Below are 16682 nucleotides of genomic sequence, written 5' to 3' on the forward strand. Positions count from 1 at the left end.
GTTTATCTGAACCTTAAAAAGTCACATTTCTAAGTTTAGACAAATGTATCCTAATAAAGACAATTCACATAAGGCTGACTATATATTATATACAGTTATGTATATGAATATGTATACACAGTCAGTAATTTAAGGAAGACTTGTAAAACATGAGTGTACTTGAGTGTTTACATTTAAAAGACTTCTAATATGAAACACATTTCTCAGGTCTTATATAACTTATACATACATGGGCTTAATAAACAGCTAGTAGAATATTCCACACTGTTCTTACATTCATCATTTCCCAAATCAAATTCACTGATTTGCTTGATTTTGAAACAGGGTCTCACTAGGTGGCCCAGGCTGGCCTTAAACTCTTGCTCTCCCATGTGCTAGGATTACAGATGTGCAACACCACACCTGGCTCTACCTCAAACTGATTACATTTGCACTGAGCAACACTACCCCCCAGCACTCCTTATCTCATTACATTTGCACTGTGCAACACTATCCCCCAGCACTCCTTATCTAATTATATTTGCACTGAGCAACACTACCCCCCAGCACTCCTTATCTCATTTCCCAGAGCATCACTGTCCTCCCACTCTCCTGGGCTAGAAATAGCAGGAGCATCTCTAACAGTGCCCTTCACCGCGTGCCATTCCTCTCCGCCTGCCCCTCTTCTCCAGTCACATTACCCTGGCGATGCCCAATCAGTGCTGTCGGCCACTAGCACCCGACACTGTTGACTAATACACTTCTCCTTCTTGACCGAAGGGTTCTAGTTTCCATTTCTCCCCTTCGCCTCTGCTTCCTTAACAATCATTCACTGGCTGCTTCTCCTTTTGTTCAACTTTTAAATGTCTGTTACATAAGATGACAAGAAGTTTCTTCTCATCTCATCCTACACTCCTCTGTAGAATGTTTTCATCTTCAGAGGATTCTCTAGTTTTTCTTAAGTTCTAGATGTGTATTTCCAAACTTAACTAGACACTTTCCATGTGGATTTTCCACAAAACATAAGCAAAACTATTACTTCCAACTCAAAATTTATTTTTCTTGCTTTTTTTTCAATTAATTTTATAGCTCTCTCAGTATCTAAAGTTAGTTCCCTAATTAGTCTCCTTGTCTCCTCTCCTAATCTCTGATCTACGCATTACGTAAGTTCAGTGCCCGTTAATACAGTTGCTAACGTCCTAGCACCCACTCCCCATTACCAACAGAATGCTACAAGATAGCAGTTCAGACTTTTCCTGACCCATCCTATACTTTCCTCCTTTGTCCTATTACTACAGTTTACAGAATTTCAAACCAAGTTCCACTCTCCACTTATATAGTAAGATCAACCTCAGATAGCTATTTTGAAGGATTTAACGACATGCTCCATGTAAAATGCTTGATGAGTAGTGTATATAATCCCTCCAACAACTGTACTGAACTCAATTTATAATTTTAAAAATATATAAAATATAAGAGGTGGTTAGTGCTCATAAAACTACTCTTGACAATGAATTACCATGCTTTGGGTTTCTGTTTTATTTTTACAAATTTATGGAAGGAACTAACAAAAATCTGCAATTAAAAAAAAAAATCTGACATTTGGTTTTTGCCTAAATAATATATAAACCATAAAGTTTTCTAGTGTAGGTAGTGTATTTTTTCCCTAAAAAAAAAAAAAAGGCGGCAGGGGGTGGTATTTCAGGGGCTGGAGAGATGACTCAGAAGTTAAAATCACTAGATGCTCTTTCAGAGGACCCAAGTTCTATCCCCAGCATCCACATGGAGGTTCATAACCATTGCAACTCCAGTTCCAGAGGTCTTCTGGCCTCTACAGGCACTAGGCATGCAAGTGGTGCATAGATATACATGCAGATAAAACACTCATACATTTGGAATAAAAATAAACAAATTTTTTTGAAAAAGTCTTAAAAAGTGTTTCATTTGGGATATATGATTTGGGAGGGAGGGGGATGACAGGGATTAAACTCAGGTCCTCATGAATGCTAGGCAAGTACTCTTCCCACTGAACTATACCCCCAGCCCAGAACGGATGATTTTGAAATAGTCTACGTATACACATCATCACATCAGACCCTGGAAGGAAGAACAAGGAGGACTTAAGGAAACACTACTTTTGGTCCGACTCTTTCTGCAGCCCTCGGTTAAGCTCATCGATGCGCTGCTGTAATTTCTTACGCCTCTGCTCTGGTGGCAAATGACTGAAATCTTCTAGTGCTGGGCCCTGAAAAGAGAGTCTAAGTCATTATTACAGACATTTTTAGCTATTTTATTTTTTAACTTTACCTTTTTATAAAATATGAATACTAACTTCAATTTTTAATTAGCCTCAATCTTTAGAAAATTTATATAGGTATATTAGTAAAAATAAAAGCTTAAATTTCAATACTTACAAAAACATGAAAACAGGCAGAAAGAAAAACAGAAACCTCACCAAATACAGGTGAGTAATAAGTCTATCACACTCTTTCAAGTCTTGGCAGAGTTAAACACATGAGTCTTCTTACAGCAACAACAGAATGGGAACACATAACATTTTTTGTTTATATTATTTTATTACTGTGCATGTACTCTTACATAGAACCTTATGGAATAAAATCCACTGTCGTGACATTCTGAATACCATGAATATGCAAAATAAAAATATAAAATTCATAACTGAGCAAGCAAGATAAGCAACTTACCGCATAAAGACAAGTGATTTAGAAGTATATTTCAATATTGCAGAGAGTTTTTGAATGATTACATTTATTAGACCATTCTTTGGAAACAAAATAAAATCTGATCATTAAAAAAATTAAAGGTACAGTCTACAGACTGGAAATTATATTCATAACATGGAATACATTTCCAATCTTCTTTTTGTAAAACTGAATGACACACCTCAGCTGTTTCTAAAAGATGTAATTCCACTTCCCTCTCTCTCTATTTGGTTGAGACAGCAGACTCTTAACTAAATGCTATCACTTGAACTCAGATGCTCCTGTCTCTCAAGTGCTACCATTACGAACATGTGACACCATCCTTTAGGTGTCATCCTTTGCTTAGAAAGGTTTCAATGCTTCTGAATGTGGGTAAATGAAGTACTAGTATCTAGGTATAAATTTTCTATTAATGATGTCTTTTTCCTGAAGACTATGCCTCACTATGTTGCCCAGCCCTGAACTCCCAGGCCTTCTGTCTTAGCCTCCTGGTGTTTGGGTTGCAAGAGTGTGTCACCATACTTGGTTCCATTTTCCTCTTAAATATTATTTTAGTCATTGTTCCTTCAGTTACATTATTAATGACCATAACAAAACATTATTAACTACTGATGCATTTAATATAACCTGTATTAACATATTACATTCCAAAAAATTAATACCTATTTTTCATCTCAAAATGGTTGAATATGAATATTATTCAATTTTTTAAAGTGCTGCTGAGACACGCTTACAAAATAAAATGTATTCGTGCTCTCTGGGCTACTAATACCTTTAACATATGCTTAATAGCTTGATTTCACTATGTACAAGGGCACTTTATTTACCTTTACTTATTTTATTTTATTATTTTATGTGTATGTATGTTTGCCTGCATCCATGTTGGTACATACACCTCATTCCTGCCGAGGCCAGAAGAGGGCATGGGATCCTCTGGAACTGGAGTTACAGACAGTTGTGAGCCGCCATATGAGTGCTGGGACTAGAAGCTGGGTCCTCTGGAAGGACTGAGCCACCTCTCCATGCCTGCATGATTTACTTTTAAACGAGGAAACTCACAGGAAAAGCCATGAGCAAATGTTAGTTAATTAAAACAAGAAGAACCTCTTTGAATCTTTTCTCAGTGGCCTACACACTATGGGCATTCAACAAGGATGATGACTAAAGGCGAGGCCCCTGTTTTGAGGTGGCATTTGTTTTATATCAGGTACAGATATATACTAGCAATGTCAATCAGTTAAATCTAAACTAAATAACAGAATATAAAAATTTCCTACATAAAGTTCCTTTAAGTTTACTAGTTAATGATCAATATAATTTGCTAAAGTCATTCTAATTTGGGGTCCAGGGATTACACTATCATGTAACAGTACAAAGAAAACCTTCCAATTTATATTTCGAAAAATGTTTCTGAAAAGCTTGAAAATTGCTTAAGGAAATAAAGAAATACATTTCAGTGTACTGGGTTTTTTTGGGGGTGAAACTGGCCATTATCCATCTCCAAATATCAGTCTATCCCTAATGCAACTCTGTCATCAAATGTCTTAACAACAGGTATCAGGGCACTTGCACTTCTAACATCCCATCAACATTATAACCCGCTCTTACATAAGCGCAGGAAGCAAGCCCATTCTATTTATCAAGGACTTCAAAACAACATGCAAGGCATTGAACAACCTCTCTTCCTACCAAGGAACTTACAAAACTCAACTACAAATGTCTACAACAGTAACCTGCTCTCTAAATCTGCGTGCATAGTTTTCTATATGAGAACCCAATAATTTGAGGATTATTTCTTCATAACGTCAATTCATCAATTTGTGTGAATAAACGTATATCGGAATACCTCAAACATTGAGGGATGGGAACACACACTCACACACACTCATACACAAAACAGATTACCTGTGCTTCTGAACAAAGCACTGAATCCATAATGAAACTAACAAACTTCTTTTCTTTATTAGACAAACCTAATAATTCTTATGATAAAGTAAACATTAAATTTGTATGATCTTTTAAAAAAGTCAATTTAAAAAGAAAAATTTTTTTTTCTAAATTTTACTCTGTATAACATGAACTTTTGCTCACCATGTAAATTTTAAAATTTTATTAAAAAATTTTAAATTCTCTTTAACATGACATGGACTCCATCTAATAACATTTAAAAATTTGATGGGCTGATGACAGTTAACCACATAATTGTCAAATCTATGACACCCAAAAAGCATTGGCATAGGCTGGACTACGAATTATAAAAGAAAGAAAAGAACACACGAGTTGAAAATGCGGGAAGTGCTTTTTTTACACTTGTTCTGAATTAAACAAAACCATGCTTTGAGATTATTTAATGTTGGCACAGTATAGAGATCAGCACACAGGGCTTACCATCTTCACCGACCACTGAATAGTTCAATGGAAAACAGAAAGAAATGGTAAATTATTCACATGAAATCATAATACAGAAGATGCAATAACCTACATTTTTTTACAATATTAAAATAAATTATGTACACTTTACAATCCAAACAATTCTGCCAAAAAAAAAAAAAAAAAAAAAAGCTTTAAGCACACTTGGGAAAGCAAATCATTTGCACAAAAAAAGAAAAAGGAAGGAAAGCACACAATGATAATGGGCAGATATTTTCTAATTCGCTAACTCAAACGTGAATCATCCTGCACTACCACATCTTCTCTTTAGAAGAGTTTTATGAAGACATTTATTCAGATCATTCATTTTCAGAAACACTGATACTTGAAATGCGTTGAATCAAAAAGATCTAATGTTAGCCATTTCAAAGGAATCTACGAAAAGTTTAAAAACCAGAATGTCCTTCCCAATGCACTAAAGAAAGCATCATTTCCTTTAGTTTCATTCTTCAAACACTATTTTGGGTTTAAATATATCAAAGTTTGGTAAAGGTAACATTCTTAAGGTGCTATTTTTTAAAATAAAAATAACAAATGATTTACCCTGTACGAAATTCTCTCTACATACTTAGTAGACACAAAGATATAGGTTAGGTTTTGCTTTGAAAATAAATTTTCTATTTTTAAGGTTTCATTCTGAAATCCATGTGCCTGAAAAACAGCACTAAATCCGTAACTTCAGTTTTAGCAAACTGAATAAAGATTATCCTTTCAGAAGATATGAACAGAGTCTGAAGAGAGCAACTACAGGTACTCTTATAGAATCAAAATATCATAAACCACTTTGATACAGGATTCTGCAAATGGCACAAAATGTATCACACATGAGTACACACACAAGCACGCGCGCACACACACTGGCCTAGAATATGCACCTTACAAGTCTTCACACTTATCATAGTAGCAAGTCTTAGAATGTCGTCTTCATTTTGGGGGCCTGGAGATACATGTCAGTGGCAGGCTATCTGCCTCACATGTGCAAGGCCATGGGTTCAATCCCCAGGACCCCTCATAAAAAAATGCATTTTCTCTGTTTTCTAAATCATAATGTTCTTTTAAGGAAAGGTAAAATAGATGTCAGATAAAATTTCACATAAAATTTAAAGAAATTTAATAAATATCTAGTAAAAATATCTACCCCTTATCTCTGATGAGTTGGCCATGTGTATTAATGATTATGACGAAAAGATGACATTTGTTATCCATTGTCTTTCTAAACTAAGCTTAACATTCTTTAGACTGTCAGTAGTTTAAAGAAGAAAAACATCAATTTATTTTGCTATCACAAAATTCAGTGAGAAAAAAGAAAGGTTTAAATTAAGGAAGATAGTCACAGTATTCTTTAAACACTAACAAAATTGTATATGAGAAGGAATAAACTAGTCAAATGAGTTGCCATATCTTTTATACTAATTTTCATTACTGGGTGATATAATTACTTTCCTAATGTATATTTTAATCTTTTAGAGAAAACAGGATAATTATACCTGAAATATCAAATGTTTCTATTTTAGCTTGTCTAGTTTTACTAACAAGCAGAAAATAAATTTATAGTTCACTGAAAATTAAAGTTCTCTGTAAATATAGTACAGACATAATCTGTTTTAAAGTAGTACATGTTCAACACAAAAATACCAGAGCTTCATATAGAAATAGTTTACAAATTAGAAAATTTCATATAATCACTGCATCTTAAGGCACTATAGAATACAAGAGAACTAACATTAAGTGAAGGAACGAAAATAACTAGGTGTGTTTCATGTTGAAACAGGCCAAAACCCTGGGAACTATATTCTGAATATACAAAAGCTTAAAAGAGTAACTCTAAAACTCTTTAAGATTATGAAAACACAAACATGAACTGCTATTATAAGCTAGGTAATTCTATTACTTTAAAAAGGGATGTTTATGAAAAAAAAAGTAGTTTAAAAATGTTAATATGTGTATTAAGCAATCAAATTTGGGTGTATTTCCCAAACAGTCACTGAAGCTTAGAGCTTGACATCACAGAGGGCATTATAGAACCTTATACCTTAGGACAGATCCAGTGGCACCACTGTCAAACTCAAAATCATCACTCTGATGTAACGTTTTTCAAATGGTTAATTATGAATACATACACCAGTTTTTCTTTAAAAGTGAGTATATACACCTACATTGTAAACTTACTGGACTGAAATCCATGTAAAAATACCAGTTTATTAAGGTTTACTTTCCTCGTGGAATTCTTAAGTGGAAAGAAAACATCTGTCTCTAGTATTAATTTTGAAATATTACCTAGCAAACTTCCAAAGACCAATCAAATTGGTCAAATATAAAAATTTCTCAATCCCAAGATAAACACTTTCCACCCTGCTCTGTCCTCTAATCCTCTAGTTGGGTTCATCTGTCCTAGTTCCTACTTGCACACTGCCTTCTTTGTGGTTATTATGGTAACCAAGATTTCAGTTTTCAAAAATTATAAAAACAATTTATGACTATTTAAATTAAAGTAACATGAAAATAAAACGAATAATGAGCAAGCTAACAACTTGTTAAGTGCTGTAGTTCTAAGATTCTAGCTGCTAATTGTTCAATAAGAACGTTACACATTTAAGATTCTCCTCCAGGCCTTACAGTTCTAACTGCTTTAATTTTTTTCCTTATAATTTAAATTTGCTTCATATATCTATGAGAAGCAACTTAGGAATTCTACCTCATAACTATGGCAAAAGAAATCCCAAGTAAAATCTCTCAAGCAAGCATAAACAGCTTTCCAAACTGACAGCCAGGATGCTTGTCATAAAACAGAGATTTATCTGTGGGGACCTTTCTAAAGGTCATCAATTCCCTCTATTACCCACATTCAGTTAGCTAAGGTGAGGGGAAATGGAGTTGCAGTGGGAAAATACACGGGATAGTCTCTGCATCACGGCCATCAGCGAAGCTTCTCATACTGTCTTAATGGTTAGATAAAAATGTGATCTTGCCCTAAACAAATAGATTTTGTTCTTCAGATAACTAAAATGCCTTTTAATTTTGGGAAAAGTTACAGAAAGGAAAGAGCATACTATTACTGTTAATAATCAGATGGTAAATATGGTATGACATCTATGTCTTTCAAATGGCCAAAAATCTTATAAATTAACTTAAAATTATCGCTATGTAATTAAGAGCGCTACTTAAAAAAATCAAACATAAAAACAAAAAATTAGGGGCTAGGAGGGTATTTTAGTGATAGAGTAAGTGCTTCATATACACGAAGACCTAGGCTCAATCTTCAGAACCCAGAAAAAGAAAAATTAGCCTTACTAATATAATGGAGTATCACTATTCATTAGTAGTGTAACAGTCATTGCTAAAACACAGCTTAATAATGTATCTGAATTTTACTAGTCTATACATTTCCATTTGTAGAGTACTCTTAGGAATAGCAGATATCTAAGACTAGTCAATTAAAAAAGAGAATAAAGGAAAAACCCTAGTAAAATGGTTTTGTTGTTGTTGTTGTTGTTCAAGAAAACAAATTCCACATGAACATTACTAATAATACTTAAATATTTCATAGGCTTTATAATTTAATAGATACCTTCTAATATATTATTTGACGTATAACACTTTGTATTTAATATACTTATTATCTTTTTTAAAAAAATGTTTTGCTTTTGGAGATATCATTACTCTGTGCAGACAAGACTGGTTTTAAACTCTGTATGTAACCGAGATTAGCCTCAAATTCTATCCTCCCACCTCAGCCTTCTAGGTGCTGGAATTACAAAGGTGTGTTCCACTACCACGTCGACTTTTTAGTTTTTTATTAAGGTATTAAAATTATATTTAAAGTGTCTAAAGTAAGTAGGGCAATTAAAATCAAGCTTGACATTTTACTGTCAACAAAACAAGACTATAAAATTGGTAGGTGAAGTCAGCATTAGTGACAAGTCATTACAAAAGCAACTCCAGTGACAAATTACTGAAAGTCTTAAAAATGTAAATACATTACAAGACAATGGTGGACATATGATTTCACATAAACAAAAAAAAGCTAAAATATGATTGTACCCAGCACCCTCTTTATAATACCATTTTTTATGGTTGAACATTTCGAATGTTATAAAGAGGAGTTGTTTTTTACTTGAGGGCAGCTATACTTAATTCTGTGGTGACTTTAAACTATGTATTTATAGGAGAGAGCCTTATAATGAGGGTGGAGAGTATTGAAAAAGCCACACTACACACACAATTAGGCCATCATGCATTTCAACCCATTATTAAACTTACCCCTCTTTTGAGGCTTCTGAAAGAAGGAATTCTGGGCTTCCCTGTTTTTATTTCATTCATACAATAATGCACGGGCTCAATGGAGAATGTGAGAAACTGGGACCCATTAGGAGTACTGGATGTGAATAAACTAGTAGGGGTTAAGGGTGGGGACTGTGGCTAATATGGAAATAAAGAAAGGAATCAATAAGCCAAACGTGAATAGTTTTTTTCCTAAATGAAAATTCTATTTCTGGCAACATATTTTTCATAAAATACACTTCAAATAAAGTTTTCTATGAAAATAGAGTAAACATAGTTTTGCCAAAACTATCTTTTAAAAGTCAGTTACTTTTAAACAATATGATTTCATTTTTTTTAACAAGCTGGATTAAAAATATAGAGTATACAAATTATGTTAGAAAGAACAATATAACCTAGATTAAAAAAATTCTGGATTCTAGCATATTAGCACCATAAGAGATTCCTATAAGGGTTATATTTAACTTGTAGTTGTCAAGAGATAAAGGCAGCCGCTATAGTTAAGGTTATCACACAAAATTCTTCCAAAACTGTATCTAATTACCATAAATAGGCAGGCAGCTCCCCATCATGTCCCTAGCTCTCCCCTTGGGCTGTCTCTGTTGGCATTCGTACCTCTCTAAGCTGCTCTAGCTAATCTGCTGTGACCAAAGGAGGTCTCACTGCTCACCTTCATGACTGGACAGTATTATTAAAAACATAGGGAAAGCCCAAGTTATCTACAAATGTGGTAAAGATACTTACAGATTGGTAATTTGAGTTTTCTATACCTTCATATGCCAAGTTCAACACAATGAATTAAATTAGGTGTACTTTAAGAGTACAGCATATCCGACTGAAGGACTGCATCTCCCCTTACTGGCATGGTACAATCACTAAGTTGACACAAAGATGAAATACTCATCTACTCCATTTGCTCATGTGTTAAGCTATGTTTAGCTTCCTAAAATTAACAGCACATCAAAATCTAGGGTTGACAAGAAGTCAAGACTAAGATTCTCTTAGTAACTAGAGGTTTTTAAAGCTGAAGTTAATCAAGAACATTGAGCCCTTCTCATTAAAATTGCACATGGATAATAAAAAGTTATAGTAGTGTGAACTATAACATCTAACTTGACATTTATTATTGGTGAGTTTAATCATTCATTTCAACTAAGAATTTCCATTGTAATAGTAAGTAGTAACAGTAAAACATTGCCTTAGAATTCTGATAGAAACTATATGCAAAGGAATTTCAAAAACATGTAATTTAACTAGATATTAAACTTAGTTAATACTTCTACATTACTAATTGCTCAACATTAAGGTACTGTTTTCTAAATAGTGAAAGATTAATTGAATCATTCAAGCTGAATGAAGTTATTCTTCTATTAGTGGTAATTATTATCCACCCAACATCTTCAACTTAACTACAGACTAAGTAAGAGTCTGATCAGCACATGGGGACTCTGGGTTTTTACCTTTGGCTTCTTTCCAAAGAGCCACAGTTTGCCCTTGGCCTTCCCTACTGTGGACTTGGCATCCATCTTGCCACCCTCCTGTTTGGATGCACTGATGGTCCCATCAGAAATGGTTCTGTATATATGCTGACTGTAATCTTCAAATGGAAAGTCTCCTGGAGGTTCAAAGCCAGATTTGAAGGAGTCTACTACCATTTGAGAATCCTATAAATAAGAAACACATTTTTAAACCATTTTATTTGATCATAGTACATTAGCTTTCAACCCTTTTTTTTCAAATGACGGCTTAAAGTAATAGATCTACAGTAATCACCACAGGTTTAAAGAATATAACTTCTCCCTACTGCAATAAGCATTCAATATGTTGATCCCAATTGGAAAAAAAAGTAACACACACACTTTGGAACTATCGATGAAAGAAACTAAAAAGCTTTTCCCTTTTTAAGTTTAGGGATTCAATTAGTTACAGGTAGGCTCTTCGCTAATACTGACTGACTGACTTTCTGTGAAAACTAGAGTACAGGGCACATACCTGACACTCCTCCAAGACTAGTTCTTTTTCCTCACTATCCCCTTGGAACGTCAGTGTCTGCCTGCCCATGCTTCTTAGTGACTCACTCAGCATTTACTCAGAAATAACCAGATCTACACTATGCTACACTTTGACTAAGCTGTGATGCTTCTAGATCTAGGTCCTCAAGAACAGGACTGTGTTGTGTCCTTGAATCCTGATGCCCTCTTCCTCCTCCTCATGGTCACTATTCCACACACCTTTGTTTCTTGCTCAGCACAAGCAATAACACTTGCATTGAAGGCAACTCTGACAGTTCTGGATTGATCTAACTACATCCTTCTCTAAACTTTCATTAGAATAACACTGTAAGTTAAACACAGTTCAAAGGTTATACTCTTGGATTAGACTAAAAAATTAACTGTTAAGAAGAGGGATGCAAAGTTTCTTTTAAAGAATCAGAATTTTAGAGTTCAACTCATGGTAGCAATCTAACTTACATAAGGCTTTCTCATACAGAATATAATTAAGAACTAAGTATTCCTTAGGTTACTTCATTCCTACTAAAGACTGGGAAACCGTTTCATTAACTTCAACTGCAGAACTACACTCCATTTATTAATTCAGAGAAAATTATATAGTACTTACTCTTCTTTCATCAACTGATTTTGCTGCAAGAATCATCCCTTCCAAACACTTTGAGATGATGGGAATAACTTTGCGTTCTGAGTCTGCAAATCCTCTGTAACATTCACTGAGTTTAATTGTCCTTCGTTCATCCATTTCTTGTAGTTGCTAATAATCCAGAATTCAAACAAGTAAGGGAAACTGAATTTTCTAGTCTGAAGGAGAACAATTAATGACCTCCCCAGATAGATTTCTTCCCTATTACTTTTATATAAACTTAATAATTCTTGCAATCTGAGGCCTGTTAAATAATAAAAGGAGACTAAAACAAAGCTTGTAATACTGACAGTCAAGAGCATCTAAACCATTCCTCAGCCGGCAACCAGGTCTCGGCACCACAGCTCCCCCACCTTTTCCTCTTCAACTGGGTACTTTTATGCCTTCAGGAAATGTTCCACTTGAAAACCAAATTCTAGCACTAATTATTTTTTTACCGCAATTAGCCATAAGACCCAAGTCTGAGAAGTACTCATTAGCTGGTTCACAGTACTAGCTGGATGAATTATTCATAATTGATGGCACACAAACAGGTACCCAGACCTTACTATAGTCGGCAACTCAGAGTTGGGGACATGAGAGGAAAACAGTAAGTCACATCACCAAGGTAGCACAAACTCACTATGGGAAATAGGCCGAGGCAGGCAAGCAAATTCATAGTTAATCATCTTGGCACATTTGCCCTCAGCCAGCACTGGTTTTTCTCCTCACCTTCTCAAACTCTACTTCACATTGGTTTTTATTGTTTCTTTCTAAGGTTTGGGGTTTATTCTGAAACCTATATTATTTTGTTGTTGTTTTGTTTTTATAAAAAAAGATTACAAAATGGCAAGACTGCGCTAAGCAAGCTCTAAAGAGGCCTCCAAAAACCAAGGGTACTTTGCTTCCAAGTTAAAGTTGCTGCAGAATATGAAGACTTGGTTAGTTAATACAGTCACAGAGAGGACTCGCAGGTTTGCTGCTCTGGATTCCATGATCAGAACTGCTACCCAACTCTAGTCCAACTGTCATTTTGTATGCTTGCTTTACAAATGAAAGACAGCCTCACTGGGTGACGCTTTCTCCAGAATCTGCCCTCATTCAGCACTGGTTCCCTAACTCCCTTTCTTCTAAATTTAGCTTCTTTTTGGAGAAAGCAGCACCTTAGCCCTCAGGAAAACATCTAGATTCATTATTTGCTACAGCTATCATTAAGTGATGGTGCATGGAGCTAATACACAAGCCCAAGGCCTTACAATACAACTAGATCCCAGCAGACCAGCAAGGCAGGCAGACAGAAAAGGCAGGCCAATAAAAACATGTTAGAAGACTTACTGCTGCCATGTACATTAATGTCACTGATTCTAGGGTAGTGTCAAAAAAACCCGTTAAATCCCAATTCTAGGTGAACAGATTACAATACCCAGCCTCAGTTACTTCCCTTTACACAGTCAAAATACTTATTCCTACTGTACTACAATTTATTTCAAAAAGTGTCATTGGCTTAGTGAGTTTTATATATAACATTAATAATATACAGAAAAGTCTGTGGTTTAAAAATAAGGACATCTGGGGCTGGAGAGATGGCTCAGAGGTTAAGAGCGCTGACTGCTCTTCCAGAGGTCCTGAGTTCAATTCCCAGCACCCACATGGTGGCTCACAACCATCTGTAACGAGACCTGGCGCCCTCTTCTGTGTACATCATAAATAAATAAATCTTTTTAAAAAAATGACATCTACTTTATTACCAATCTTAGCAACTAGTGAATTTAGAAATATTTTTATTTCTAAGACTTAATTAATACTTGAGTTTTTGGACTGGAGCTGTATCATAGTGGTAAAATGCTTTCTTAGATCATGTAACAAACATCCTAGGTTTTATTTCCAAACGGGAAAAGAAAAGAAAAGCAGTGGTGCACGCCTTTAATCCCAGTCCTGGACAGGAAGGGGCAGGCCAGCCAGGGAGGATGCACAGTGAAACCTTGTCTCAAAAAAATCTCTTTGAACTCAACTAGACTGAACTTACCTTGTAAATCTGAGGGATTACCACATAAAAATGTTTGTGCTGTTCGCCATTAAAATTCTGCAGCTGTGCAGCATATTCGTTTTTATTCTCATCAGCCATATGTGTACGAAGGTTCAACTGCTGTTTGGCCTACAGGCAAAATTGGTCCAAATGATTACTAAGAACAAGTTAATTAATTTTCCTGAAAATTATACCAAAGTTAGATTTTGTCTATAGATAAGCCAACAGCTAAAGAAAATGCTTCCAGATCGTACATGGTTTTCTTATAACAATAATCCTGATGTCCCTATTGCAGTAGTCCTCCTCTTCTTAATAAGCAAAATTTTGTCTACTTACAAAATTCACACAGAAAATAATAAATGACATTATGTCTTGAAACAGTACATTTATAAACAGAAGAGAAGAAAAACAAATACCTCTAGGAATATTTTCAACTATTAAAAATAGTGAAATATTTCTTTACCCTATTAGAATATGAAACTAAATAGTAAATACAAATAATGATTAAAATGTGTTTTCAATAATATAATATTCAACATGTTTCCATCTCTATAAAATACTATAGGTAATTATTTACAATAGTTCTGCATTCAATTTCTTGCAGAAAATCAAAGGAATATTATCAACACTAATAAGAATATACATAAAAGTGTTAGATAACACACTGAGCATGAGCTAAAAAAATTTCCCTAGCTGGTCTAAAACAATAAGAAACAAAGTCAGAACTGGCTCCCAAATGCAACACTGAACACCAGGAGTCTCCCGTACACACAAGGCTGAGGGGATCACCAGGGTTCCATAGCAACCGGGACACAACACAGCAAGAAGAGGAAGAGGAAACAGGGGGAGGGTGGGAAGGTGTAGGTAGAGGGGTGTGTGCGTGTGTGTGTGTGTGTGTGTGTGTGTGTGTGTGTGTGTGTGTGCGCGCGCGCGCGCGCAGCCACTTTACATCGTCCCAAGGAACAAAACATTTAATATAATAGAGCTATATTTTGCAAAGCACACTGGGGATATGCTTCACTGTTTTTTTTTCTTTTCTTTTGCTAAGGATTGAAATTAAGGGCCTTACCCTTGCTAGACAAGTCCTCTAGCATTGATCTCCACCCCCAACCCTATCCCTCACTCTTCTGATTCTAGTTTCTACAGATGCAGTTATTTACCTAACACTAGTTTGTACCTATATCTTTTTAACTCAAACAAACTGACCAGGGAAGCAAAGTAGCCAAGATCTCAGATAAGCCCACCAAACCCTATTTAATCTATGGCTTATTAGAAGATTACTGCAAGTAAGTACTAAGTAAACTAAATACTACGAACCAAAGTATTTCTACAGGGAAAAAAATGAAACAAAACTAAACCTGAAGTTCCAACCTGGAAGCCTAAGTACACATTTATTTACACATCCCCTTTTCTCTACCTATCACAAACCACAGTGGGACAAAGATCCCGAATATCCTAGCCTCAAGTCCTCGTGACCTATTGGGAAACTCCCCCACCAGCTGTGAGTCCCATGAGCTATGGTGGAAGTTTCAGCGGGGTGTACAAAGGAATATGGGTAAAGCTAGAACAGTTAAGTTTTCCAATAATAAAGAAACTTCAAATAATTGAACATTAAACCAGGAACACCAAAATTCGGAAAAAGTTAGACCAAGTTAACTAGCAGATGTGAAGCTAATCTCTGTAGACAAAATGAAGATGTTAAGTGAAGAGTCCACCAAACAAGCAGCTTTAAATTCCTGGGACATAAATACGAATAACCCTTATTTGATGATGAATCAAAGGAGTGTTTAGAATGGATGTTAACCTTCAAGAAATCTCCCATGTACAAAATAGTACCTTTTGTAGTTGCCGTTATTTACAATACTATCAAGTAACACACTGATAATTATAGAAATGGCATAATGTTGTGAAGGAAATTATACTAGATGATCAAAATTAGGATATAAAAATTTTAATAGGATCAAAGCTAATAATGGATAAAGATGTCCATACAAACCTAAAATTCAGTGTAAGTTATGAGAGATACATCCTCATGTTAACACACATGTGAGAAGACAAGGATTCCAAATAATCATGAACTCTACGGGAGTCAGTTCAAACAACATGGTTGCCTGGATTCACGTAGACTCAGGTCAGGTCATATGAACAGGAACTTAGTGCTCAGACAAGGGAGGTAATCAAAATGAGAACTGATCTGACCAAACTAGGATTATATTTCAGAAAAGGACCTAAGTGGGATATTGAAAACTTAAAGGGGAGTCAAAGGAAAGTAACATGATAAAGGTAATTCAAGCTATTTCCTATGTGGATCAGTTGAAGAAATCTGTTTATCTAGAAGTAGAGAATATCTAACAAGCTAAAATACCTACAAAATTATTAAGAAAAATGCATTTGACTTTTTCTATGTAGCTCAAAAATACGAAACATAGATGCATAAAGCCTACATAAGGAAATATTAAAGCTGGGATGGGGGGCATGCGAGCAACTGCGCTCTATCAAATGTCAAAGAAGTTAATAGTTAATAGCCGTTACAAGGAAAACCCTACCAACAAATTACACTACAGAATAGCCAGCTCAGAATCAGAGACAAGACATTCAAGAAGTGAATA

General features: G+C 35.1%; 1 protein-coding gene across 4 annotated transcripts in view; it reads right to left on the bottom strand.

Moving 5' to 3' along the window:
- Nucleotides 1-16682, bottom strand: part of Fnbp1l (formin binding protein 1 like) — an 81932-nt gene that overhangs the window by 7932 nt on the left and 57318 nt on the right. For 2 of the 4 annotated variants that reach the window (XM_052729991.1, XM_052729990.1), the window contains exons 7-12: nucleotides 14074-14202; nucleotides 12033-12179; nucleotides 10874-11077; nucleotides 9393-9551; nucleotides 5091-5105; nucleotides 2115-2224 (exon numbers count right to left, since the gene is read on the bottom strand). In XM_052729991.1, coding sequence (XP_052585951.1) covers nucleotides 2115-2224; nucleotides 5091-5105; nucleotides 9393-9551; nucleotides 10874-11077; nucleotides 12033-12179; nucleotides 14074-14202 — 764 coding nt within the window. The remainder of the gene's footprint in view (nucleotides 1-2114; nucleotides 2225-5090; nucleotides 5106-9392; nucleotides 9552-10873; nucleotides 11078-12032; nucleotides 12180-14073; nucleotides 14203-16682) is intronic. The other 2 variants (XM_052729992.1, XM_052729993.1) reach the window with 2 other exon arrangements.

Source organism: Peromyscus californicus, unplaced genomic scaffold, assembly GCF_007827085.1.
Source record: "Peromyscus californicus insignis strain IS unplaced genomic scaffold, ASM782708v3 Scaffold_9__1_contigs__length_137607984, whole genome shotgun sequence".
NCBI lineage: Eukaryota > Metazoa > Chordata > Mammalia > Rodentia > Cricetidae > Peromyscus > Peromyscus californicus.